The 24,830-nt window shown below is 46.7% G+C and overlaps 4 protein-coding genes across 4 annotated transcripts in view; 1 reads left to right on the plus strand and 3 right to left on the minus strand.

Moving 5' to 3' along the window:
• Window positions 1-14,881, minus strand: part of LOC122371031 (WD repeat and FYVE domain-containing protein 3-like) — a gene marked incomplete at its 3' end in the record, with an annotated part of 91,678 nt that extends 76,797 nt beyond the window's left edge. Inside the window, exons 1-8 of the mRNA XM_043347077.1 lie at window positions 14,744-14,881; window positions 13,858-14,055; window positions 13,019-13,167; window positions 12,597-12,693; window positions 11,102-11,248; window positions 8,969-9,161; window positions 5,024-5,210; window positions 4,324-4,490 (exon numbers count right to left, since the gene is read on the minus strand). Coding sequence (XP_043203012.1) covers window positions 4,324-4,490; window positions 5,024-5,210; window positions 8,969-9,161; window positions 11,102-11,248; window positions 12,597-12,693; window positions 13,019-13,167; window positions 13,858-14,046 — 1,129 coding nt within the window. The remainder of the gene's footprint in view (window positions 1-4,323; window positions 4,491-5,023; window positions 5,211-8,968; window positions 9,162-11,101; window positions 11,249-12,596; window positions 12,694-13,018; window positions 13,168-13,857; window positions 14,056-14,743) is intronic.
• Window positions 14,882-17,875: 2,994 nt separating this feature from the next.
• LOC122371033 (lectin BRA-3-like) lies at window positions 17,876-18,798 on the minus strand. The gene is made up of 2 exons (XM_043347079.1): window positions 18,731-18,798; window positions 17,876-18,350 (listed from the first exon to the last, which is right to left on the minus strand). Exons 1-2 carry the CDS (start codon window positions 18,796-18,798, stop codon window positions 17,876-17,878), a joined length of 543 nt encoding a protein of 180 aa, XP_043203014.1.
• A 305-nt stretch (window positions 18,799-19,103) lies between these two features.
• Window positions 19,104-21,941, minus strand: LOC122371041. Its single transcript, XM_043347087.1, has 3 exons — window positions 21,315-21,941; window positions 20,770-20,899; window positions 19,104-19,348 (listed from the first exon to the last, which is right to left on the minus strand). Exons 1-3 carry the CDS (start codon window positions 21,412-21,414, stop codon window positions 19,144-19,146), a joined length of 435 nt encoding a protein of 144 aa, XP_043203022.1. The 5' UTR covers window positions 21,415-21,941; the 3' UTR covers window positions 19,104-19,143.
• Window positions 21,942-22,540: 599 nt separating this feature from the next.
• LOC122371038 (lectin BRA-3-like) lies at window positions 22,541-24,173 on the plus strand. The gene is made up of 2 exons (XM_043347082.1): window positions 22,541-22,586; window positions 23,360-24,173. The coding sequence occupies exon 2, from the start codon at window positions 23,394-23,396 to the stop codon at window positions 23,844-23,846; it is 453 nt and encodes a 150-aa protein (XP_043203017.1). The 5' UTR covers window positions 22,541-22,586; window positions 23,360-23,393; the 3' UTR covers window positions 23,847-24,173.
• The last annotated feature ends 657 nt before the right edge of the window (window positions 24,174-24,830 follow it).

Here is a 24,830-nt window from a genome sequence, read left to right on the forward strand (position 1 = left end):
ATCAATTATCAGCATCAGCCATCAGCATCAGGTCAGCCATCGACATCAGCACCAATCATCATCATCAACATCAATCAACAGTATCAATCATTAACATCATCATCAATCTCAGCATCAGCACTAATCATCATCATCATCATCATCATCATCATCATCATCATCATCATCATCATCATCATCATCATCATCATCATCATCATCATCATCATCATCATCATCATCATCATCATCATCATCAACAACAACAACAACAACAACAACAACAACAACAACATCAATCATCATCATCATCATCATCATCATCATCATCATCATCATCATCATCATCATCATCATCGGCATCAGCCATCATCATCAGCATCAGCCATCATCATCAAACATCGACATCAGCATCAATCATCATCATCAGCAGCATCAACCATCAGCATCAACATCAATCATCATCATCATTATCGTTAGCATTAACAGCTACATCATCATCGGCCATCGCTCATCGTCATATTTATCTGCTCCACCCACCTGTTTCAATGGCCGTTTTTTCATGTTGCAGATTACTGACCCGGAGTTCTGACATTCTTCCCGCACAACAAACTCGCAGTTGGACTCTCGACAGTCGGTGGCGGAGATCACATGCCGGCCGACGGTCAACACAATCAGAAATATGATCACTGAGGTGATAATCCCCATAATGGGTAGCTATATTGAGTTACGGACAAGGGTGGCACCGCGTTAATGTTACTGTAACTGCGGTACGGCGACGAATGACTTGCAGCGCCTGTTGCACAGAGATTGCTTATCAGTCCGTCGGGGTATCTTGTTTGCTTTCAGGGGCGTTTGAAAGGTGGGCAGGGCATTGAAACAGAGCAGGAAGTTCAGGACGGGATAGGACGGCCGGAGGTCACCCATCATCATTCATTCAACAATCTCCAACGAACTGAGGGTCCGCGCTGAGCTATGAAAACGTGAATAACAACAATCGCTTACGTTGTGACTTGACTGGGACGGCGGTTCGACTCCAAATGACCTGAGGGCGGCCATTGCAGCGGTGCTAGTTGCTACACAGATTGCTTGTCACAGTCCGTGGTGAGCTGTCATCGGTTGGCTTGTTGACACATTCAAGAGGTGGGCAGGGCTTTCGAGCAGGACGGATTAGGACGCCATGGGACGCCCGATGGTCATCCATCATCGTTCATTTAACCATCGCCATCGAAATGAGGGTCCACACTCCACACTGAGCTATGGAGGCATTTGCTGTGACAAACGTGTGTGACCGGAACGGCGGCTTGACGCCGGTTGACGCTGGGCTTAGACGCTCCGAGACTACCGCGCAGCCTCACACAGATTGCTTATCAACCGTGCATGTTGAGGTGGCCTGACCGTCTAATCGCACGTTCAAATATGTATAAACCCACGTGCAGAGTGGCTTTCGCGGTCTTACATTTAAATGAAACAATATGGGTACATTTGTGAAAAGGAGAGCAGCGGAGGGACGAGCAGCTTGTCATTCATCCATCCACCCAATCCCACCGACTCTAGCCATCCCTCGCCATGACCCTACCCACTCCTCATACTCACTTATCTACACTAACTACTCCCAACCAGACTTGTGCCGGGATCAAAAATCAAGATCCAGGATCCTCAAGGTCCCACGACAAATTCAATTTTTAGAATCCAAGGTTTCCAAGGTCCAACGGCAAATTCAATTCCTAGAATCCAAGGTTTCCAAGGTCCCACGGCAAATTCAATTTCTAGAATCAAGGTTTCCAAGGTCCCACGGCAAATTCAATTTCTAGAATCCAAGGTTTCCAAGGTCCCACGGCAAATTCAATTTCTAGAATCCAAGGTTTCCAAGGTCCCATAGCAAGTATACTTTGCAGGGTCCACAGTCCCCAAGGTCCCACGACAAGAATGCATTGCAGGATCCACAGTCCCCAAGGTCCCACGACAAGAATGCATTGCAGGATCCACAGTCCCTAGGGTCCCACGACAAGTGTGAATTTCAGGATCCACAGTCCCCAAGGTCCCATGACAAGTACACACTTCAGAGTTCAGGTCCACAGTCCTCAATGTCCCACGGCAAGAATACATCTCAGGATCCAAAGTATTCATGGTCCCACAACAAGAACTTAAACAAACTAACATTCTGATGAGCAGACTTACTTCTAAATATTCTGCCAACGGATGCCCAGAAACATTGAAAGGGGCAGAACCTATGCAAACCTGTGGACTGTGGTGGTTTTATCGTTAACCAACATAGGTAGGGGGAGCTTCAACAGCAAGTTAAAAATGAATCATAATATCAATATCTCCTTCTTTAACCTGACAAATTAATAAAAAATATAGGTAGGTAATAGGTACCTTGCAATTTGTATTGTCATGTCCCTTTCAATTCAATCTTACCTTATCAGTAGGCATGTAGGACAGCACCTTACACTATTGAAGACAGACATTCAAGTATTCTTTCAGGCAATATAAAAAACCAGAAATAAAACCTACAGGCTTCATAGAAATGGAAAAGTTGAATTGGATAGGTATATGCTTTCGATTTTCTGCACATCTCAGTTACATAATACCTAGGATAAAAAGTAAAATATGTTCTAAGTCTTGTTTGCGCGAGCGCTCACAGAAAAACTGATCGACTAAGCCAATAGAATTCGAGTATCAGCGAGCGTAAACCTTACTTACTGTTCATTCTCATTAGATTGAAGGCTCTGAACAAAATTCCATCTGACAATTTTTTCGTCAGCCGGTTATTCGTCGGCAGATTTTCGTCTGACTTTTTCGTCTTGCATTTTTTCGTCTGTTCGAATTAATTTGGTGCATTTTTCGTCTGAGTATATTTCTGTCCGGCATTTTTTCGTCTGGACAAGGCGGAAAATGTCCTTATGAAAATAATGCGCGGACTTAAAAATGCACAGAGGAACAAATGCATAGACGAAAGTCTGCGGACGAAAATCTGCAGACGAAAAATTGTCCGACGAAAACCTGCTAAACGAAAAAGTTGAACTGTCATGGAATCATTGCTTATATTGCTCATTGCTCAATGGTGATTTGATGAATTGCAAAACAAATAAGTTTGACACTTACTTGGTCAGTGGGTAGCTTCCAAGTAGCTTCAAGCCCGGCATATCACAACCCAGAAAATATGTGAGGTGAGATTAGAAAAGAACTTTCCAAACCACCACTGTCCACTGTTGCTGTTTGACAGTTTCATAATCCATGTTCATTGATAATGTAAAAAGCTACCAGGTCTTTTGTTCCAGTTCTGCCTCACAGCCATGGCAACGATTTTGCTCTATAGGTATATGTCTACACAGTCTGGTTCGTTCTCTTCGTGTAGCTATCTAGCCCCTTGCAGCTGGTCGCTCAACCATAGATATTTATTGAAGTGCTTACAGACAAAACCTAGTGCAGGGTCCTTAGTGGCCCATGTGCAACATAAACCTCATGGTCCAGCTTCCAGGATTCTTGAGGTCCCTCAACAAAATGATGGTGTAGGCCCAGAACGTTCTCCTAAGATCCCATGACAAATAATAAAACTGGTACTGAAGGTCTGCATTCTGCAATCTGCAGGGTCTTGCAGCATACCAAAATTTTGAGGTCCTAACCCCTGGGTTTCCATGGTTTTAGGGCATATGAAATGTTGAGGTCCTGGGTTTCTAAGGTCTCATGTCACATGAAATGTTGATGTCCTGGGATTCCAAGGTCTCACGGCATATGCAAATGTTGAGGTCCTGGGATTCCAAGGTCTCGCGACATATGCAAATGTTGAGGTCCTGGGATTCCAAGGTCTCGCGGCATATGGATGTTTTAAGGTCCTGGGATTCCAAGGTCTCGCGGCATATGGATGTTTTAAGGTCCTGGGTTTCCAAGGTCTCGCGACAAAAATGACAATGCAAGGTCCAGGATCCATCAAGGTCCCAGACCTTGGACTCTGCGAACCCTGGATCTCGGATCTTTTTGGGACCTTGGCACAAGTCTGCTCCCAACTAACTACATCTAACAACCCTCTCCCAGCTAACAGCCCTCTCCCCATCCCCAAGGGAAGAGGGATAGGGAAAGGAACGCTACAGTCTGGCAAACCTAAGAAGGAATGGATAAAGTGCTGCGGTCATTGATGCATGCAAAATGCATGTGCATTTATATTGTGAGAGCGTATTTTCTCTCACAACTTTTGACAAGACTTCTCCAAGCCATACATTTCCAGTCAGCTCAAAACACATGCAAAATGATTCAGGCCTTTAACTCCTTTCCTTCTTAGGTTTGCCAGACACACTCACCCTAGTCTCACACACAGTCATAGTCATAGTCTCCCACACTCACCGAGACCGGATGGCTGCGGCACGGAGAAACCGGACAGTTTGAACGGGGTGCCGGCGGCCGCCTGGGACGGCTGTAGCTCGGTGTGGCCACACATAGCCAGCGAGGCCAGCAGGAGCACCAGGTTACGGGCGGCGTCCGTCGACTCGGGCGCCGAGTCCTGCTCCAGTCTGACGGAGGGGGGGGGGTGTTTCAGGAGACGATAGTTTGTGAAAGAGAAAAGAAGAACGAGCGATCTGACGGAGGGAGGGGGAGAGGGGGAGTTTCGGAAAAAGACAGCAGAGACAAGCGGCAGGAGCGGTATTTCGTGACGGATATTTTAAGACGAAATGATTGCGGAGAGATCGATTTTGTTCCAATTGCTGGAATGGAAAGCCCAAGACGTAATCAAAACAGCAATTTATCTATTTCAATCTAGTGAAAGACATGCCTGAATCGACAGAAATCATGCGAATCTCAGCCGAGTAACGAATTTCAGACCGCCAAAATATTGGAACAAATCTTTAAAACTTAACCATCCCCTTATCAGGCGAGGCTGCTGGGTAGGAGCTTCACCAATCACCAACTAGCACCCACTACATGAATCAGCATTCAATGCACCTAGAAGTGTCAACCCATACAGATGGCTCTGTAGTCGCAACAGTCGTCAGAGCCGCAACAACCAAGTCGCATGTCAACTAGATCCAACGCCGCGAGTTCTTACTTGAGCAGGAACTCTCCGAGGAAGATGTAGCCCTGGCTGGAGCGGAGGTCTGCCAGCAGCACCTGTGACACGTCCGCAGAGTCCTTGAGGAAGCAGAAGAGGCTGACGAACATCTCGACCGTCTCCAGGGGCGGCAGGTCATCCGCCGCACGCATGTTGTCCACGCACAGACTGACGCAGCCGTTATCTGAGAGAGAAAAAAAAAACGGAGTGAGTGAGGGGGAGAAAGGGAGGGGAGGGGAGTGGGGGACGGTGGGAGAGAGGTGAGGAAGGGAAGTGAGTAATGGGAAGAAGTAAGAAAATAGTGAGAAGAAAAGAGATAGGGAAGAATTGGGGGGGACGTGAGTGTGGGAGAGGAAAGGGTGAGAGAGAGAGAGAGAGAGAGAGAGAGAGAGAGAGAGAGAGAGAGAGAGAGAGAGAGAGAGAGCGAGAGCGAGCGAGCGAGAGAGAGAGAGAGAGAGAGAGAGAGAGAGAGAGAGAGAGAGAGAGAGAGAGAGAGAGAGAGAGAGAAAGAGAAGGAGAGAGAGGGAGAGAGAGAGAGAGAGAGAGAGAGAGAGAGAGAGAGAGAGAGAGAGAGAGAGAGAGAGAGAGAGAGAGAGAGAGAGAGAGAGAGAGAGAGAGAGAGAGAGAGAGAGATGGACAGAAGGAATGAGGGAGAGCGAAGAGCAGGGAATAAAGCGCGAGCTTACAACAGTCTGCCGACTGCAGGGCTGGCAGACACACCAAGGTTAAATGGACGATTCCCTCATAGATTTGATCAATCGCGACCAATTGGAGTCGGTTGAAAAACACGGCTGCCACCCATCTGCAATATTCTGTTCTGAATCTGCAGAGACGCCGAGTCTCGCCAAGGGCAAGAAAGTGGAGAACAATGTCGGGGATGCTGGCCACCATCCGCGTGAATGTCGATGTGTATGACAAACACGTATCATACAGTAAAAAGTACTTTGTTCACATTCGTGATTGTCACATGTGCTCCATAATTGCAGACCAGAGCCTCCAGAGAAATGTGGACCTCCCAACTCTCTGGAGGCTACTGGAGGTTTCTGGGGCTTTGGCGAGAGCTTTCTGGAGCTTTCTGGAAGCGCTGGAACAGGCCCTAACTGTCATATTCATTGTTGGATTAACTAGAAATTCACCATACACACTCACAAATGTATGTTCTTTCGTATAGTGAGTGAAAAAGAAAATCAGCCGGTAACTTTAAGTCATCGGCGTGTAAACGCAAAAAAGTCGCTCATATGGCAGATTTGACATTTGAAATCATTTGAACTTGAAGATATTGACCTAGGGTCGTGAAATTCACACACAACATAGTTCCCTAGGGCCCCACCTACCCTCCAAAATTCGTCTTTGTAGCTCCAGTGGGAACTGAGATCTTAGAAGGGCGATATTCGCCCCCTCCCCCCCCCCCATCCACTGGGCGTAGTACTCAGTCGTAACCCTTCCACTGCGCGTGTTAACGCTTTTGAAAATTTCATAAATATGTGTTGTTGGTATGTAGTGTTCACTATCATCCCCACTACTAAGCTGTGTCATATTTGTTAGTTTAATTGTTTACATTCCTGATGTGCTGTATATGTATACGTAAATGTACACGGTCTTGAGCATGCGCATGTGTCTCTGGTTTCCGCATGTGTTTGGCATGTGCATGTGCATCCCGCGCTATGCATCCCGTGCTATGCCTTACTCATACTGTCTTCATTTACCTTTCAGTTTGTGGTGGGGCTTAAATAAATGCACGCTCAAGAGATATTGATCTTTGTAAATTGAACATTGGTAGCAGAGCGTGGTTACAAGATGGCATCTAGAGATTTCAAAGCCCCACCACCTATGCGTCAAGATTTGCCATATTCAGAGTGGAAGCATGAGATCAAAGTGTGGAAAGCTTTCACTAGCTTGGAGAAGTCCAAGTTGGGACCAGCACTGTTCCTGTCCTTAAGTGGATCTGCCAGAGATGCAGCACGTGAGGTGTCAATAGAGATTCTGAACAGTGATACTGGACTTGATGCTCTCATAGAGAAGTTGGACGAGTTGTTCTTGAAAGATGAGAACAATGCAGCCTTTGAGGCATATGATGCGTTCGAGAGATATGAGCGACCATCTGGCATGTCTGTGTTTGAGTACATCAACACATTTGAAAGACTGTATCAGAAGGCAAAGCACTACAAGCTGGAGTTGCCTGATGGTGTTCTAGCGTACAGACTCATTCGCAGTGCTAACCTTTCAGATGCACATCAACAGCTAGCAAGGGCAACTCTGCCGTCGCTCACATATGCAAACATGCAAACCCAGCTGAAGAAGATCTTCACAGACAGTAGTTCTCAGGGTGTGCCGTCAGCGAGAGTGGCAGTAAAAGTCGAGCCCGTGGATACAGTCGCAGAACCAGGGCTCGGCCAGGCGGCCAACACCCTCTTCGCAGGGTCACATGTGTCTAGAAGTGTCTTCGAACTACCTTAGCAGCCCTTTGTAGATCAGCTACCTTAGGATCCCTAATGGAACAAGAGAGATCACAAACATCAAATGAAAGATCTGGTCTTGTCTGCGTGGCCAGCCAATTGATTTGTCCTGTCACGCCACGGAGGCGGGTAAGCTCTGCAGGGCCCAATCTCACCAAGTGCGGTAAACTCAATTTGGGGTAAAATACCAAACTACCCCACTCCGTAACTACAAAAATACTACCCCGAAATTAGTTAAACTAGCTTGGTGAGGTTGGACACTTGGCCCAATCTCACCAAGCTAGTTTAACTAATTTCGGGGTAGTATTTTTGTAGTTACGGAGTGGGGTAGTTTGGTATTTTACCCCAAATTGAGTTTACCGCACTTGGTGAGATTGGGCCCTGCAGAGCTTACCCGCCTCCGTGGCGTGACAGGACAAATCAATTGGCTGGCCACGCAGACAAGACCAGATCTTTCATTTGATGTTTGTGATCTCTCTTGTTCCATTAGGGATCCTAAGGTAGCTGATCTACAAAGGGCTGCTAAGGTAGTTCGAAAGGCTCAGTCGGCGCGAGTTAGTCTGAAATATCCTCATCTGGACTTGTCACAGAGCTCGGTGGTAGTGTACAGCGATGCGAGTTACGGCAATCTTCCAGATGGGTCCTCGCAGGGAGGATACGTTGTGTTCCTTAGAGACAAAAGGGGAAGATGCGCGCCACTTGCCTGGTCTTCAGCAAAGATCAAGCGCATTGTGAGAAGTACGTTGGCTGCAGAGTGCATGGCACTTCAAGATGGTGCTGATGCAGCTGTCCTTTTGGCTGCGCTGATTTCTGAGGCACTGTATGACGGGTCAGGAGACATGAGTGTGATGTGCTATATAGACAGCAGAGGACTGTACAGGGCACTGTACTCGACCAAGGCGGTGCAGGACAAGAGACTTCGGATTGACATAGCCAGGATTAGGCAGATGTTGGAAGTTGGCGAGGTGACCAGGGTCTGCTGGGTCGACAGTTCTCAGCAGCTGGCAGACAGTCTGACCAAGAGGACGGCATCTTCCAATGCTCTGTTAGACGTGCTGAAGACGGGTATTCTGTGAATCGGGTTAGGTGTCACTATGAGGATGACTACGGTATCGTTGTTGAAGGAGGTGTCGTTGAAGACCTGTTTTGTTGTGACTCGCGTATTGAACAAAAATAGATAAGGGGATGATTGTTAGTTTAATTGTTTACATTCCTGATGTGCTGTATATGTATACGTAAATGTGCACGGTCTTGAGCATGCGCATGTGTCTCTGGTTTCCGCATGTGTTTGGCATGTGCATGTGCATCCCGCGCTATGCATCCCGTGCTATGCCTTACTCATACTGTCTTCATTTACCTTTCAGTTTGTGGTGGGGCTTAAATAAATGCACGCTCAAGAGATATTGATCTTTGTAAATTGAACAATATTGTCATCTACCACACTCACTGTGTATATAATTGATGGCGTTGTATCCCTGACACTCACTATGTATATAGTTGATGGTGTTCTGGCTGAGACCGCTCCTGCTCAGACCCATCAGCACCTCGCTGGCAGACTTCCGCCAGCTGACGTTATGGGCCGGACATGATGACGTCATTGCCGAGAAGAGCAGACTGAGGTCGTCCCGTCGGGCCAGCTCGTCGGCCGCGCAGGGACTCGTACAGAGACGGCTCATCAGCTGACGGCGGACGGGCGTGACGTCATGAGGGGTACTGTGTGGTAGTGTGGGGTTTGGGAGGGGGTGGGGAGGGGGAGAGGAAAGGAGGGCCCACACACGGAAAATGTGTGAGAAACCAAGAGGAGATTATGTTCTGAACGACAGCATGTTTGCTAAGAATAATAATCAGGCTCGACTCGGAAGGGGATGAAGTGGGGAAAAGGAAGAACAGGGGAGAAAGGTTACGAAAAAAAAACAAAGTTTTGTTTGTGTTAACAGGCGAGAAAATGCACATTGAATACCAATCCAAACCATGATTTGTCAATAAAGAGCAAAGCGGTACAAAAATAATGTCATCAGAAAAATTGTTGTAGGCGAGCAATGGCATCTTTGAGCATCATCATAAGTAGAAAAGTATGTATAAATAACCTTATGCTCATTCTTTGCACTTTTTTGTTGAAATTGAATAATTAAACAAAATCATTGATATATTTCGGCTTGCGCCATCTTCAGAATGTACAGAAACAATTGTCGACACAAACAAACAAAATTCGATTCCATCAATCAATAAATCGTGCAGCGCTTCAATCAGCTCCTTGATGAGAGAATAATTTCATATATACATGGCTCTCGAAATAACGATGCGCCGTCCATGATACCTACGATACATGTACAATATACAACACACAAGATCAATATACAATACAAAATAACAACATAGAATCTGCATGAATCATCACATTGTTTGGCGCAGCCTAAATCAACGGCACAATTCAAAATCTCCATTGAAAGAGTGTGTAAAGACGTCGCTGATTTAAAAATATCCGAATCAGTGGAAATAAGGAACCAAAAACCATGTTTGAACACCCAAACTTCATCCTGGCCACTTCTGCAGCGTCCATCGTACACCCCCACATAACTATATTGTACATATCCACAAATTGATTGTGACAACTACTGTCTGATTGTGCCGTTGATTTAGGCTGCGCCAAACAATGTGATGATTCATGCAGATTCTATGTTGTTATTTTGTATTGTATATTGATCTTGTGTGTTGTATATTGTACATGTATCGTAGGTATCATGGACGGCGCATCGTTATTTCGAGAGCCATGTATATATGAAATTATTCTCTCATCAAGGAGCTGATTGAAGCGCTGCACGATTTATTGATTGATGGAATCGAATTTTGTTTGTTTGTGTCGACAATTGTTTCTGTACATTCTGAAGATGGCGCAAGCCGAAATATATCAATGATTTTGTTTAATTATTCAATTTCAACAAAAAAGTGCAAAGAATGAGCATAAGGTTATTTATACATACTTTTCTCATCAGAAAAAGCAATCCCTAAAAGTGATCCCTTTCTGGCTAAGAGCAACTGAAACTGCATGAGAGCTGGGGTCAATTTAACAATTTAAAAATGGCGTCGTTTTGTCAATAAGGACGGCAAACAGATTGATACGCACGATGGCACTGCACCAGCACTGATTTAACAAAGCCCTTATCAACAGCCTTGTTATCATGATGCACATCGTATCAGACACTGAATAGGTTGTTGCACTTACTCACCTTGTACATAATCAGCTAACGCAAAGGCACTACCTGGTCTGACAGGTGTTGAGCAGTGATTGACATTTGGCCAATAGTAAACGCTGACAGGGATGTGCATTTTTGTGATCTTGCTTACAAGCTACACCATTCTTAGTTTCCTGGCGTTAGAGACATATTCTCTCACTTTATCACAGATAAGTTGATTGTAAGTCAGAATGCAGGTAAGAGCTGATAATAAAATAAAAGTTCAGAGTTAATCCGGCCTCGACAAACACTGTCTCAACTACAAAACACTTCTTTGACTGGGCAAACAACTCCCACCCTACCAAGCACTTCCTCCCCTAGACAAACACTTACCACACTTGACAAACACCGACTCACCTCGACCACAAACACTGTGATTGTCTCACCTGAACAAACACCTTCTGCAGAAGGTTCCTGCTCTCCTGCGGGGTGATTTCCGTGCCGGCCGCCACGTCGGTACCCAGCTCGGGCAGGTCGAAGAACAGGTACAGACACTTGACCAGCGTGGAGGGCAGAGCTGCGGCTACCATCGACTGGAGAGGGAGAGAGAGAGAGAGAGAGAGAGAGAGAGAGAGAGAGAGAGAGAGAGAGAGAGAGAGAGAGAGAGAGAGAGTGAGAGAGAGAGAGATAGAAAGAGAGAGAGAGAGAGATAGAAAGAGAGAGTGAGAGAGAGAGAGAGAGAGAGGGGAGGGGAGGGGGAGAGTGGGTGTTATGGTGTGGTGCACTGTTTGACAAATCGCTGTCGGATATTGAGATAACCGGTAGTCGTTAGCGTTTGAAACACATTCCTCTTACCTATCCGACTAAATTTCCCAGATCAGGAACTCACGTCCGGTACCACAGTCCAAAATCAGAACACCCTTACCCTTACCACAGACCAGTGCACAACACTTCAACTTCCGGATCGCCATACCCGTACGACGGCCCGGAAAGTTTAGGATCCGGATCTATTTACCAGTAAGACAGCCCCGGGTCCGCGTTCCGGATCTATTTACCAGTATGACAGTCCAAGGGTCCCGGTTCCGGATCTATTTACCAGTACGACAGTCTAGGGTCCCCGTTCCGGATCTATTTACCAGTACGACAGTCTAGGGTCCGCGTTCTAGATCTATTTACCAGTACCGCAGTCTAGGGTCCGCGTTCCGGATCTATTTACCAGTATAACGCCTTTTGGGGCGACTAACGGAGCGAGCGAGAGGGTGACCCTTGCACGTGCGAAATTTCGAGGGGGTACCTCCAGTTGACTTGTGCACGGCACCCTACTAACCGGTCTTTAGCGATGTGCCGAATTTGAGCACAATCGGTCCAGCCGTTCTCGAGATCTGGAAGCGGCACCCTGCACGTGCGCACGTGCAAAATGGGTCCCAACTGACTTTTGCACGGCACCCTACTAACCGGTCCCTAGCCATGTACCAAATTTGAGCGCCATCGGTGCAGCCGTTCTCGAGATCTGGAATCGACCCCTGCACGTGCACACGTGCAGCAGCACCCCAACTCTGGCACATGGATATGCATTGCCTAGTGGGTGCCTACCTACATGCCAACTTTCAGCGCAATCGGCCAAGTAGTTACGGAGATATTGCAACAATTACAAAACTGACACCTCTTCGTTTTGCACGTGGCACGTGCATAAGGGGTCACCCACATGCATCGGGAATAGTCCAATACTTGGTAGAAGGAATGAAGCTACCCTACAAAAATTACCGCGTGTAAATCGGTCAAGTGGTTGCTGAGATATAAGCCTCGCAAAAGCGTGACCACGGCCGGCCGGCCGGCCGCTCATACTCAGAAATTTCCGTTAATCTAAGGAAAGACTACGCTCGCTTCGCTCGCTCCGTAACCAGTACGACAGTCTAGGGTCCGCGTTCCGGATCTATTTACCTGTACAACGGTGGGTCCGGCCGAGCTGAGCAGGTTCAGAGTGTTGAGCAGCATCCAGCCGTTGGAGGACTCCTCTGCACTGCCCATCTCCAAGTAACTGTGCAGTGAGAGCCAGGACGTGGTAAATTTAGCGATAGTGAAAGGCCCTCGCCCTTTCATTCCTGCTTCCCTGTGACCTATATTCTTCTTTCATAGTTCATGCTCAGCTACAGCAGCAGTTCTTTGCCCTCTCTACCAACTCTCCCCCAGACCTTCTCTCCCAGCCATCCCGTACCAACCTCCTCTCCCAATAACTCAATGTTTAACGATCATGAGTGAATGAAACAATCTGACTTGCCAATCACAGCTCGCAATCCACTTCAGAGTGCTAACATCTCACCTCAAGACTGGGACGAAAGTCCGACAACCCCTGCCTTTCTCACCTGATGATCTCACAGCTAGCCAGCGCTGTGTTCTCGTTGAACGCCCGCCGTCTGATCTCCGTAACCATCAGCTTCGTGGCAAACTCGCTGAGCTGGACGCACTGAGGGAACCGGTCCCAGATCTCCTGGCCAGAGGAGCCGGCAAATACCTGGCGTGGGGGAGGGGGTTAAATAACAGGGTGAGAAGGGAGAGAGAAATGGATGAGTGGAGAGGGTGAGAAATGGAGCATAGGAAACAAATGGGGAGAGGGAAAGGAAGGGAGGATTGGATGGGAAGAGAGAGGGATGGGAAAAGGGAAGAGCATGAGAGAGGGAGAGAGAGAGGAAGAATGTGAGAGAGAGCAGGTTGTGTGTGAGAGAGAGAGGGAAAGGAAAAGAGAAAGCAGAGTCAAGAGAAAGGAGAAAGGAGAGAGGGGGAAAGAGGGACGAGAGATGGAAGATGAAAAACAAATCTCTTCAAAATGTGGAGCAGCATTGGTACTTTTGATAGGTATCAGGTATACCTATGTAAGGTGTTTATGGTTTATGTAGCCTGCTGCTGAGGTGTGCAAACATGCCTTCTTAGCATCTGTACTGTCATATTCACTGTTAAATTGTCTTCAAAAAAAAGAAAAACGAGAAATCCCAGGTCATTGCTCTATTCCAGCCATCAAACAATTATGACTTAAATTCATCCCATAAAAATACAAAAAATAATTATAGTTAAGCAGTAAGCACACAAAACCATCAAGCTATAGGTCATTTACCAAACTTATGAAGTTGAACTATCGCCATTGCTAGACTAAGTCAATTCAACATGATCATTCCACCTTTTCCCTCCTCCATCCCACCCAGCCTACCTTGCAGAAGAGAGGCAGCATACTGTAGAGCTTAGCCTCCCTCTCCGGCTCCGTCAGCGGCTGTGGCGGTCTGACGTACTCGGCATACAGCTTCCGCAAGTGGGTGAGGCTGAGCGCGATCTGCTGGCTCATGACGGCATCCTCCGGGGCTGAGCCGCCAGAGCCCCAGAACTTCTTCATGATGTTCATGGTGCTGATCTGTGAGTTAATATAAAAAATATTGAATCATTGACAAATTCAATGCTTCACCACAGCTGGGCCCACAATCCTCCAGGACCCTGTTCAAGTGTTCTGCACTGCCACAGCCCCAATGGCTGGGGGGCTGAGCCTTATTGGAGCTGTGGCAGCTGCAGACACTTATACAGGGTCCAGGCATTTCAATATTCATAACTGTACCATTCACAATACATTCTGAGCCACTTAGCACAAGCCACTCGAAGTACAACCCCTGGAACGATTCTAATTTCTAGCCCGTGTCAAACTGTAAGATACTCCCAGCACTGAGGACAAAACGGCCACTCAGCGCCACAGAGCAGAAACTTATGGGTAGCACATGTGTGGCCTATCCGGAGCCTACACACTGAAACCTCAAAACGTGACAATATTTACGTCTTCATATTGCTTGACTGCCACGCTCCAGTCCGCAACTTGATCACAAGTGGATCGCATTGATTTAAGGGTAATTTTTAGATAAATGATGGTATACCTATGCATCATTATTCAATTTCATGATAAACACAAATGTCCATAGAAACAAGAATAACAGGGCCGGGGTCGAAAGTCGCCCTGCTTTTTTGCGTTGGCTTCGGCCTGGTGGCTGACGGCCTGGTTTATATTGATATAGCCTTGGCTTCGGCCAATTAGAAACGACGGGATCGGTACATACCCTTGATTTCTCGTTCACAGAAATTTATCTTGACTTATCTGAATGATCTGAATCATATTTGCAACGAATTATAGTGAAATTACCACAAATTCACGACCAAACATGCGAAAAACAACGCCCAAGGCCATTAAATCCCCCGAGGCGGCATTGGGAGCGCAACATTTGTAAACAAACCAAGGATAGCGGAAATAGCTACGTAGATCTCTAAAACGCAGACCAGTAGCGAGGGCACATACGCAGCGCATTGAGTGCTATGGAAAAAACGTATGATCTTGGAAAAAGCATGCCATTACATTTCGTCTCGTGTGTTCACAACCAAAGAATTACTTTCTGGATGAGATGGTCTTTAAGATGAAATGGCGTGCATGTTAGAGTAGGTATTGAATTTCACAAGTTTGAAAAACAGTGGGGCATTTTCTAACCCTCAGGCCGTTTATTTAGGCTTTTGGAGGTCAACACCTGTGAGTCTGAGACCTGGACAACCTAACTTAGCCTTCTACCTATGACTGACCGACATATGATTCAAATGATGCCCCAAAGCTTCTACATTGCTCTTTTTCCATTCTCGGTCTCTCTCTCTCTCTCTCTCTCTCTCTCTCTCTCTCTCTCTCTCTCTCTCTCTCTCTCTCTCTCTCTCTCTCTCTCTCTCTCTCTCTCTCTCTCTCTCTCTTTCTCTCTCTCTCTCCCTCTCTCATCCTTTCATTTTCAACGCTTACCTAATCAACACACCGCACATGTGTCGAAACAATTTAGACCCACTGATGCGTTTATTTTGAAGTACAGGAAGCTTGATACGCAGGGGCGTCGCCGACGGGGGGGTCGGGGGGGTCGCGACCCCCCCCACTCGTCAGAACCGGGGGGGTCGACCCCCCCACTTTTGGCGATGCTGAGTATGCTTTTTTTAGCTATCATGTCAGGGAAGTTGGCGTCAGCAACATCAACAAATACAACGTCAGATTCAGAATCGCTTCAAGAGCTCCCTAGTCCCTATTGCTTATAGGTCAATAAGCTGTGGGCTAGAACATCAGCATGACAATATGATTTTAGTCCCTTTTTATGCCTCAAATGAGCGAGCGCTTCAAAACTGACCCAAGCGTTCGTCTGATTGTCAAAATAATGGTTGCAGTCGATTCATCGGATGACGTATCAGTAACTACGAGGTACCTGGCTAGCCTCAGCCCTGCTACCCTCGGACCTGCCTGCATAGGGGAAATGGGGTCAGATGGTGGATCCCTCTGGGGCTTTCCTAATAAGACGCGCAAAAAGGAGTATATTGCAACGAAACTTCCAGTGACCTCGAGTTAATGAATTTTACACCTATTCTAAAAAAAATTGGCCCTGATTCGAATATGGATGACCTTGGTAAACTTTTTTGAGTTTTATTTGCTTCCACTTACAAGTGTGGTTTTTTGGGGCTGATTTCGAGTTTAACGCCCGTTTGAACCGTTTGAAGTAGTTTTGATAAATTATGGTTATGTAACATGTTACGAAGCTATCGTTGGTGGTTGTCAGTCACCCACTCTAGATGGCCGGCAGGAAGCCTGCTGGTCGACCTGACCTGACCCGACCCGATCTACCCAAAATGCATGGAGTCATCATCTTTGTTCAAGACTAACATCGAACTCGTACTCGGGACCCCGATAACAGCTACGGCTCACTAAGTTCTAGCAGGCGGTCAGATTTTTCCTACTTTTGGGCGTTGACCTAAGATGACGCGGCCAAGACCTTGAAATTGGGCATCATCGGCTTTCTCTCATCACGGGCAGCATTTTCGCTCTTCCGCGAAACTCTACCTCGATCAGGGGCCGAAAGCATGCCTTATGCGTTACGTTGGTAAACGTTTTACCTTAGCGACCCGCAAAATACGAATAAGAGCTACAGCAACACATAAAGCGTATTCGATAGCTTTTTAAAGCTCTTTCGCCAACTTCGCCTCATATATGACTTCGGGTCTATGGCTTGTGTACCATAGAGTCCAAACAGCTAAACGGACGGATTTTGCCGAAACATTTGTTCTGTAACAACCTATGATTCAGTAAATGTGTATGATATTCATGTTATCACCATCGTTTTTGTTTCGTCGAAACACGTCGCATGGCTTACAATTTGAACTTAAAAACTTGAATAGAAAACTTGACATCAGGTAAAGGTCATGACCTGACCGGAAAAGAACCTGCTGCATATGGATCGATCTGTGTTACTGAGCTGAACACACTCCAGGTGCTGTCATCGCTCTACAACGTCTCCATCAAAAGTTGTTGTCGAAAATGTGTTAGAGACCTTTGATGACCTAATGACTGACCTTTTCAGTCACCACTGGTCATTAGCTGCACCTTATCTCTAAAATGAACGAGGTGCCATGGCTACAAAAGTATCTAGCGTTTTTAGCATATTCTTTCAAAGCAGAGGGCATCGTGCTTTTTCCCATATCTTATCATGATTGGTGAGGTCACACACCTATTTGACCTGATACCTGATACCTGATAAGATAGGATTAGGAAGGCTCTGTGGCCTGGTCGATCCTCTCTTGACGAGCTCCCAGCTTTTTGAATTGGATGACCTTTTTGATCACTGGCTGGCTTGCATCAATCTGGAGCCTCGTATGCCAGGTTAATCCAGTGCTTGTCCAGTTGACCTGACTTCGCTTCTCAGATGTAAAATCCCAGATTCATGAACTGTTGGCACTAATAATCCCATTCATTACACCAAATTTCAGACTTATAGGAGTCAGGAGATAATCTGTAGGAATGACAAGATTGCAGTTTTAAGAGGCATTAAAACTGAACTTGACATGACATTGTGACCTGACCTCAGGTGACCGCTGCTTGATTTTTATGCACGATGCAAAATTGATGTACAATAAGATATACCGCTGCTTTCGCGGCGCTGCGCGCCGAGGTTTTTCTCCGGGCACACGAAAAAAACCGGGAGTGTGGCTAAAAACACCCCTATCCATCAAGACGAAGACCGGAAACCCGACCCCCCCACTCAAAAATCCGTGGCGACGCCCCTGTTGATACGTTTATTTCCCCTTCAATTGCTCCGTCCAGCCTCAGACCTGTAGGTATGTATGTACAGCAGCGCCACACTAGAGACAGAGGACAATGCTTTTCAAGCATCTCTACTCCCTACCTATTGCTCAGCGATCTGGCACACAAAACTAGCATGATCCGACTGGCAATCCCCTGAGATCCACTGACCAGAAGTGTACCCGTTGATAATGGCACACTGCTCGCCCTCACTGGCCGGCTGGTTATACCCCCACTGGGTGAAATTCGTCGGCGATCCATCGACCCAATCCCACCCCATGTAAGACCCGGGCCGCCTCAGGCCCAGCCAAGCCTCTCCATAGCCACACACGGTCTCCGCCACAAACGCGTTCTGCTCTAGGTCGTGGACCGAGGCGAGCGTGGAGTTCTCCTGGATGAGACCGCAGGCGTCCAGGGCGTCCGACCATGTCCAGTAGTGGTAGACAAAGCGGTAGCAGGTGCCCTTGCTGGCGTGCCATTCTTCGGAGGGGCAGCCAGCGAGTGATGGGGAGGTGAAGACGGTCACGAGGAGGAGAAGCGGCAGGACGGCCATGGTGGAGACGATGGGGAACTCTAGCCTGAAACGGGGGTGATAGCAGTGTGAAATGACTCGTTGATATAAAATGACAGCAATCGTCAAACATTAACTGTCCGCACCATGTTTATTACAACAGCATGAACTCGGATGGACTCATAAAACTCGTTTGCATGGCACATTCTCGAACATTCATGACATAACAACTAGATAAGTTCGTTAAGCCCTAATAACTCTCAATATCGGTCGACAAGATGGTTTAGGCATTTGCTGCCACAGCGAAATAAGGAATCGAAAATTGTGCATACAACGCACTCGTAACTTTCGCCATGTACCGCTTCCACCAATGTAATTCACTGCCGTTTTCAGCGATAATGCGTAACGACGTCTCATAGTTCCGTCTTACCTGTTAAATCAACAAACCTCCCGAGACCTGCTCGCTCAATGAACAGCGGCGGTCCGTCAAACAACTCTGCACGCCGCGAACTCATCTTGCCTGTCGCCCGATGTCTCGACTCGTTATCTGGCCACACCAAATGACGAAAGTCGTCTGCGATTTATGCCACCTGACGGCTTAGCTGCAGTGCGGAAGTGAGGACTGGGAGTGCAGGGGTCAGGGAAGACAGGGAGAGGTCAAGGTCACGGGCACCGGGACAGGAGGGCAGAGAACGGCACAGGGGGACAGCGGTACATCAGGGAGCAAAATTCGATAAAAAATGACATTTTCAAATTCAGATACCTGAGTCAATCGAACCTCATTGAGATTTAGCCTGCGATGAGCAGAAAACGCCTGGAAAAGCTGAGGCTCAGATTTATTTCTCAAATACAGAACACCGTCACAGTTTCTGTGCCACTCTCGGTTTGTGCTTCTTCCCGTTTCCTTTCTTCCCCTTCCCTGTACCCACGTGCGTTACGTGCGCGGATACCTCCACATCGAACACCCGCGGACAATCGAAGCTGGGACAGCAGTGCGGGTAGCGAGCAGCGCGGTCCGTGTATATCTCCACACAGTGCTCCGGTCGGAGCAGCGGCGGGTTGCACCTGCAGGACGGTGTGACAGACTGATCAGCTACCGGCATCATGCGAATGAGGCTCAAGGCCCGATAATGAGATTCAAACCGTCAATATAGGCTCCACTAATTATTGGTCTAGACTAGGTCAATATTTCCCTGGTAATTTAGTTATTTTTTTGTCCCAGGTGGACGAACAGTAGCGGCGGAACACTTTCAATTAAGGGGGGGGGAGGGCACTGCCGACTTTTGGTCCCATTCTTTCCATGCAACGCCTATAGGGTTAATGTTAAAATGCCAAAATCAAAGGGGGGGGCACGGTGCCCCGGTGCCCTCCCCGTTCCGCCGCCTATGTGGACGAACAATGATGAGATGAGGCTAGGAAAATAAGGCGCCCCGCACAAGCTTCACAACTATAATTGCATATGAGACATGACCACGATAGTCGAAGCAATTGACATGAATACAAAGTAGTAGAAAATACCCTCAGTTTAATGAAAATATTCTGGGCCTGGAGCCTTCATTATCGAATGACCGGTGACCATAAAGACGTATAGCGGAGTTCTATAGCCTTGGACGTACAGTCCACAGCAGAAGTAATGAGGGGTTTCAGTCATGGGTATGTTCTGCTTCTGAAGCTTAGGAACGATTAACCAGACTACAATGAAACTTTGAATGTAGCTTATATGTATCGTCACCCTTGCAGCTGCAACTTTAGCTATTGACATCTTCTGTTCGATCAATCCGCATTAAAGGGACCCTCCCGCCTTCAAAAAAGTTAATGAATTGGCATGAAAGTGATGTCGCTCGGTTCAGAAAGAGCAAAAACGAATATCTACCAAATTTCATCAAAAAATATTCACCGGTTTTCAAGATATTAGACTCTTACTTTTGTTTACTTTTGGGATCTCCGCTGTTCCTATAGCGACTTTATTTGAAAGTGCGGCATTTGTTGCGCGCAAAGCAGCATATACCACCGCGTGTTACAAAACGTTTTAGTCAAACATTTAAAAATCGTTAGATATCTGCGCTGACGTCACACATTCAGAGGGGTATTCCTTTGCATTAGCCCCTCTGAATCAAAATGCTGCAATTTTGAAGTTCAATATTTTCGAGTTAAGGCATTTCTCGATGTTGTGAGTGCCGAAACCGGTAATTGTGAGCCAGGGACCCCATTTTGGCTATCTCAACTCAAATCTAATGTTCAGGTGGGAGGGTCCCTTTAAACAATCGCCAGTCAAAGCCAACCGCTGAGATTGGCAAAACCCTACATTACTTTAGCGGTGGGCTGTACCTATTGAATGGCATAATGAGCGAGAGACATTTGAGCTATGTGTAGACCTACCACTGCACAATGTCCGGGTTTCTTTCTAAATTCCAGTATCGTATTTAACGACCTTTCTTAAGACTATGCATCCTCCTTTGCATCCTTAGGTACTCTTGCTCACTTACTCTGCGATTTTCATGAGGTGTTGTTTTCCGATGCGCGTGCACGTCATGGCGCGACATCCGGAGAGAAACCGCACCTCTCTCAGCGGCAGAAAGGTCTTTAGCCGCGGGATGTAGCATTCGTGACTGTGACCTGAAAACGAGCGAAGGTCACCTCGTGATATATGTACACATAGGTACCCATGTATGTATTGTATACCTATAGGCGTTGTTTCATATCGTGTGAGTTGACAATGACTTAGGTATGTACTATGTTTAGCTATAAAATATAAATGCTAGCGTGAGTTGAACGCGTAAATCTGTTTAACATTTATATTTGCCTGACGCCTGTAATCTACTTTGCGCGGTCGCTATTGACAGAGTTGGTATGTGTAATGGAATAATAAACAAATAAATTAACACATTGCTCAATAAAAATACACACACAAAGATCATGGATCGCGACACTGGCAGTTGCTCTATTGATATAACCTGGTCTGTTTAATGGAATAGCGAACAATAAACACATTGATCAATGAAGAGACACACAGCGACCACAGAGCACTTACCTGGACGTACGTGGAGAGGAACATGATGAACAACCGCACCTGCTCGATAAATTATCGTAAACAGCGGGAGTGCAGCCACCAACATGCGCCAACGCAACATAGTCACCTCTTCAACTTCTCAAAGACATGAACTGTAAACAAATGTCTTCAGAACGAGACCTTGAACTTGGCAGTAAGGTTTGTTCTACCGCTAGGGCTAACCAAAACCTCACTTCGTCAGTTGTTCTGCCTTGCACAACTCTTCGAATAAAACTGGTCGAGAGCCAAGACGACAACGTCGAGCCATGGGTCGCCTCATGTGGACCCCATGTGTTGTAATATCAATAAAAACCGGCGGCGTGAGCACTGAGCAGTTTCATACGGACAGCGCTGCACTTTGACCTTGAAGGGATAGAATGACACTCGATGCCACACAGCATTCAAAACGAATGAACGCGCTTTTTCTTGTAGCTAGTGTTGCTCGCCAATATCGCTTGTAGATCAGCATTGATGTTCTGCTTAAAAATGATCGAGATTTGGCAGAAAAGAGTTAATTTGGGTGCCGAAAGTCACGATCAGAGTTACGTGTGTAATGTTCAAAACGTTATCGGTTATAACGTTTTGAAAGCTAACGTTAAAGTTATTGTTAACGTTAACGTTACGTTAAACGTTACGTAAACGTTAAACGTAAAACATTAAGACACATAGCTTTAGCGGCACAAGATACATACAGCAATTGCAATTGCAATTGCAAGCTATCCAGGCAGTGTCAGAATTCCTGACGAATTCCAATAAACCCTAGCAATGAAGGCATACATTAGAAAGTCATAATTTCGCCATTTCTATACTGTTTTACAGAGTGTTAGGAGCTGTTGAAATTGATACTACATTGCTCGCAGTTGGTTACCCGTGGTTAAATATAAATCAAACAAGAAACATTAAACTGGTATGTGCTTATCGAAACGATAGCGCACCTCGTAGAGACTTTCTTCAACATGGTGTTGTGTGAAAACGTGCCAATAAATATATCCCTTTAATTACTATTGAACTCATAACATGAAGCTTGCCTGGGACTTTTTCGCTAAAAACAAGTTCGAAATAACAGCAGTCTATCAAAATCCAATCACGTCTCCCATGACTTACAGAGTTCCGTCTCAGCGCAGTGCAGTCGGTACATTTCAGATGTGTGTTTTCTCAAGAGAGAGTCACCTGTGTTGGAAAGATAAGACGCTGTCGGCGGACGTCACCTTTTTGTGGCTGCACAGGGCCTGGTGACTCTCGAACGGTTCGCAGGTACGGTCGTCAAGTGTGGCTCGTTTGGCAGAGGGGTGATCGGTAGAGGTAAGGACACGTGGTGGAAACAGGGTGGGAGGAGAGAGAGAGAGAGAGAGAGAGAGAGAGAGAGAGAGAGAGAGAGAGAGAGAGAGAGAGGGAGAGAGAGAGAGAGAGAGAGAGAGAGGGAGAGAGAGGAACAAGGGAGGAGAAATAGAGGATGATAAATGAAAATAAGCGGTTTTCCTCACCAGATACCTACTTCTAGAGCTTTCAATTTCAGCACAAAAAAGGTCAACAAGTTTGATGTTCCACAATCCACCTGAATAATAATTGTTTAAAGTACATAAAAACTTATTGAAATTTAGCAAATTCTGTCAGGTCGTGATTTGAAATTTGTTGTCTTTACAGGACATTTTTTGCGACCTCGCCTGTAGGTATGGTTTATATTTAAGAATATAATTACCTATTTATGTACTAGATTATTGAAAGCAGACTAAAGAAGCGCCATAGAACCGTTACAAGGCCGTATACCTATTAGGCACTGTTATATAAGTCTTGCCGACTTGTGGTGACATTATATTTAAAAATATATTCTAGCCTCTAAGTCGAACAGCATGCAACGAAACAAACACGTTTTTTCTTTAGAACACATTTTGTTTTTGTTTTTTTGTTTTTTTACTTCTCCGTTACATTTAGGGGACCATCCTTCCTGACAAAGCTTCACAAATGTTTTCTCTTCATCTATTCTCATGACCACCAATGACAACAACAAACATTCTTCCGTGTTTCAGTTTTCTCCGATTTTCCACGCGTCATCGCTCCGCCATGAACCTTCTCTTCACGCTACTTCTTCTAGCCGTGGCAGCCACCGCACCCAGCCACTGCAGCTGTCCCTCTGAACAGTGGATCGCCTACCGCAGCTTCTGCTACCTTCTCATCGACTACGAGTGGACCTGGGACGACGCCCAAGATGCGTGCCAAACCCTGCACCCGGGCGCCACGCACGCATCCACGCACGACGAGGAGCAAAACACCTTTCTTGCGGAAAACGTGGCCGGCTCGCATAGGGTATGGTTGGGCCTTCGTCAGCCCATTCCACACTACGATTGGTTCTGGGATGACAGCTCCGATGTGGACTTCACCTCGTGGGATACGTATGAGCCGCGCGCGGGGCCCATGTCGAGCTGTGCGGTCCTAAACTCGGTTCATACCGGTAAATGGGCCTCGGAGGACTGTACTGCCTATCACAGTCGTTCCATCTGTCAGATCAAACTCTGATGGGGGCGTGAGAGCCGATAGAAAAAGTCAAATAAAGAAACGACTAACGAGCACAATACAACGTAAGTCACTTGAGCAACGACAAAATGTGAGGATATATGTATTCCATGGTAATAGATTTCAATGTTCCAGTGGATTTATGTCCGTGGCATTGGCAGCTGGCGTTTTTCTGTTCCAGTTTGTGAGCTTTACGCATTGTTTGCCTCTAGTTGAACTGCATATTCTCCTGTATTTGTGCCTCAAAATTATTTATGAAATATCGTTCGAAAAATAAAAGCGGGGATGGAATTTAAAGGAAATGCAGATAAATAACGAATGGAACGATCACCTGTGTTCATTTGTAATCGACATTAATCGACATCAGATGAATGAAGCTACAGAGCTGTGAAGCCTGCAGTCTCCCGCCCGGGGGGAGGGAGGGGGGCAGGTCACGTCTGTGACTGATCAGCGGTGACCCGCGGCTACGGTACTGCCGACCTCTCACCGCTCCCGACCGATCCGCCACACAGGCACGTAGCCAGGATTTTGCTCAGGGAGCGGCCACAGGTCGCGGCCTAGTGTCGTAACCCCTCCAAAAAAGGAAAACTCCTCGGATTTGGCCCACCATTTTTGGGGGGTGCAGCTGTTGTTATTTATTTTAATTTTTATCTAATTGTATTGTATTTTTCGCCTTCAGGGGGGTGGGCATGGCCCCCGTGGCCCCCTCCCTTGGCTACGACCCTGTCGCCACAACAGAATAATACACCGACGTCACCACACAACAGGAGAGGCATGGGATCAAGTGGATTTCGACCTCAGACACACAGTAGCTTAGAACTGAAGATAGCGACAAGGCGCATCTTCGAGCTCATCACTGAACATGACACACGATTTCAAGGGCACATTTTCACGACCTCCAGCTGTCAGCTGTCTCCAGCTGGCACCGCACGCAATGTCATGCGTGCGGTGATTGGCTGATTGTCCACTAATCACAGTGCGCCTTAG

The sequence above is a fragment of the Amphibalanus amphitrite genome, unplaced genomic scaffold (genome assembly GCF_019059575.1).
Source record: "Amphibalanus amphitrite isolate SeventyFive unplaced genomic scaffold, NRLGWU_Aamphi_draft 001197F_arrow, whole genome shotgun sequence".
In the NCBI taxonomy this organism is placed as follows: Eukaryota; Metazoa; Arthropoda; class Thecostraca; order Balanomorpha; family Balanidae; genus Amphibalanus; species Amphibalanus amphitrite.

Excerpts from the sequence above, each read along its gene's own strand:
- LOC122371038 (XM_043347082.1), top strand. The coding sequence starts at position 23,394 with ATGAACCTTCTCTTCACGCTACTTCTTCTAGCCGTGGCAGCCACCGCA.
- LOC122371041 (XM_043347087.1), bottom strand. The coding sequence starts at position 21,414 with ATGTTGCGTTGGCGCATGTTGGTGGCTGCACTCCCGCTGTTTACGATA. Across the intron at positions 20,900-21,314 it reads TCCTCTCCACGTACGTCCAG|GTCACAGTCACGAATGCTAC; the intron begins GTAAGTGCTCTG and ends GCTCGTTTTCAG. Across the intron at positions 19,349-20,769 it reads CACCTCATGAAAATCGCAGA|GTGCAACCCGCCGCTGCTCC; the intron begins GTAAGTGAGCAA and ends ACCGTCCTGCAG.
- LOC122371033 (XM_043347079.1), bottom strand. The coding sequence starts at position 18,798 with ATGAGTTCGCGGCGTGCAGAGTTGTTTGACGGACCGCCGCTGTTCATT. Across the intron at positions 18,351-18,730 it reads GAGCGAGCAGGTCTCGGGAG|GCTAGAGTTCCCCATCGTCT; the intron begins GTTTGTTGATTT and ends CCCCCGTTTCAG.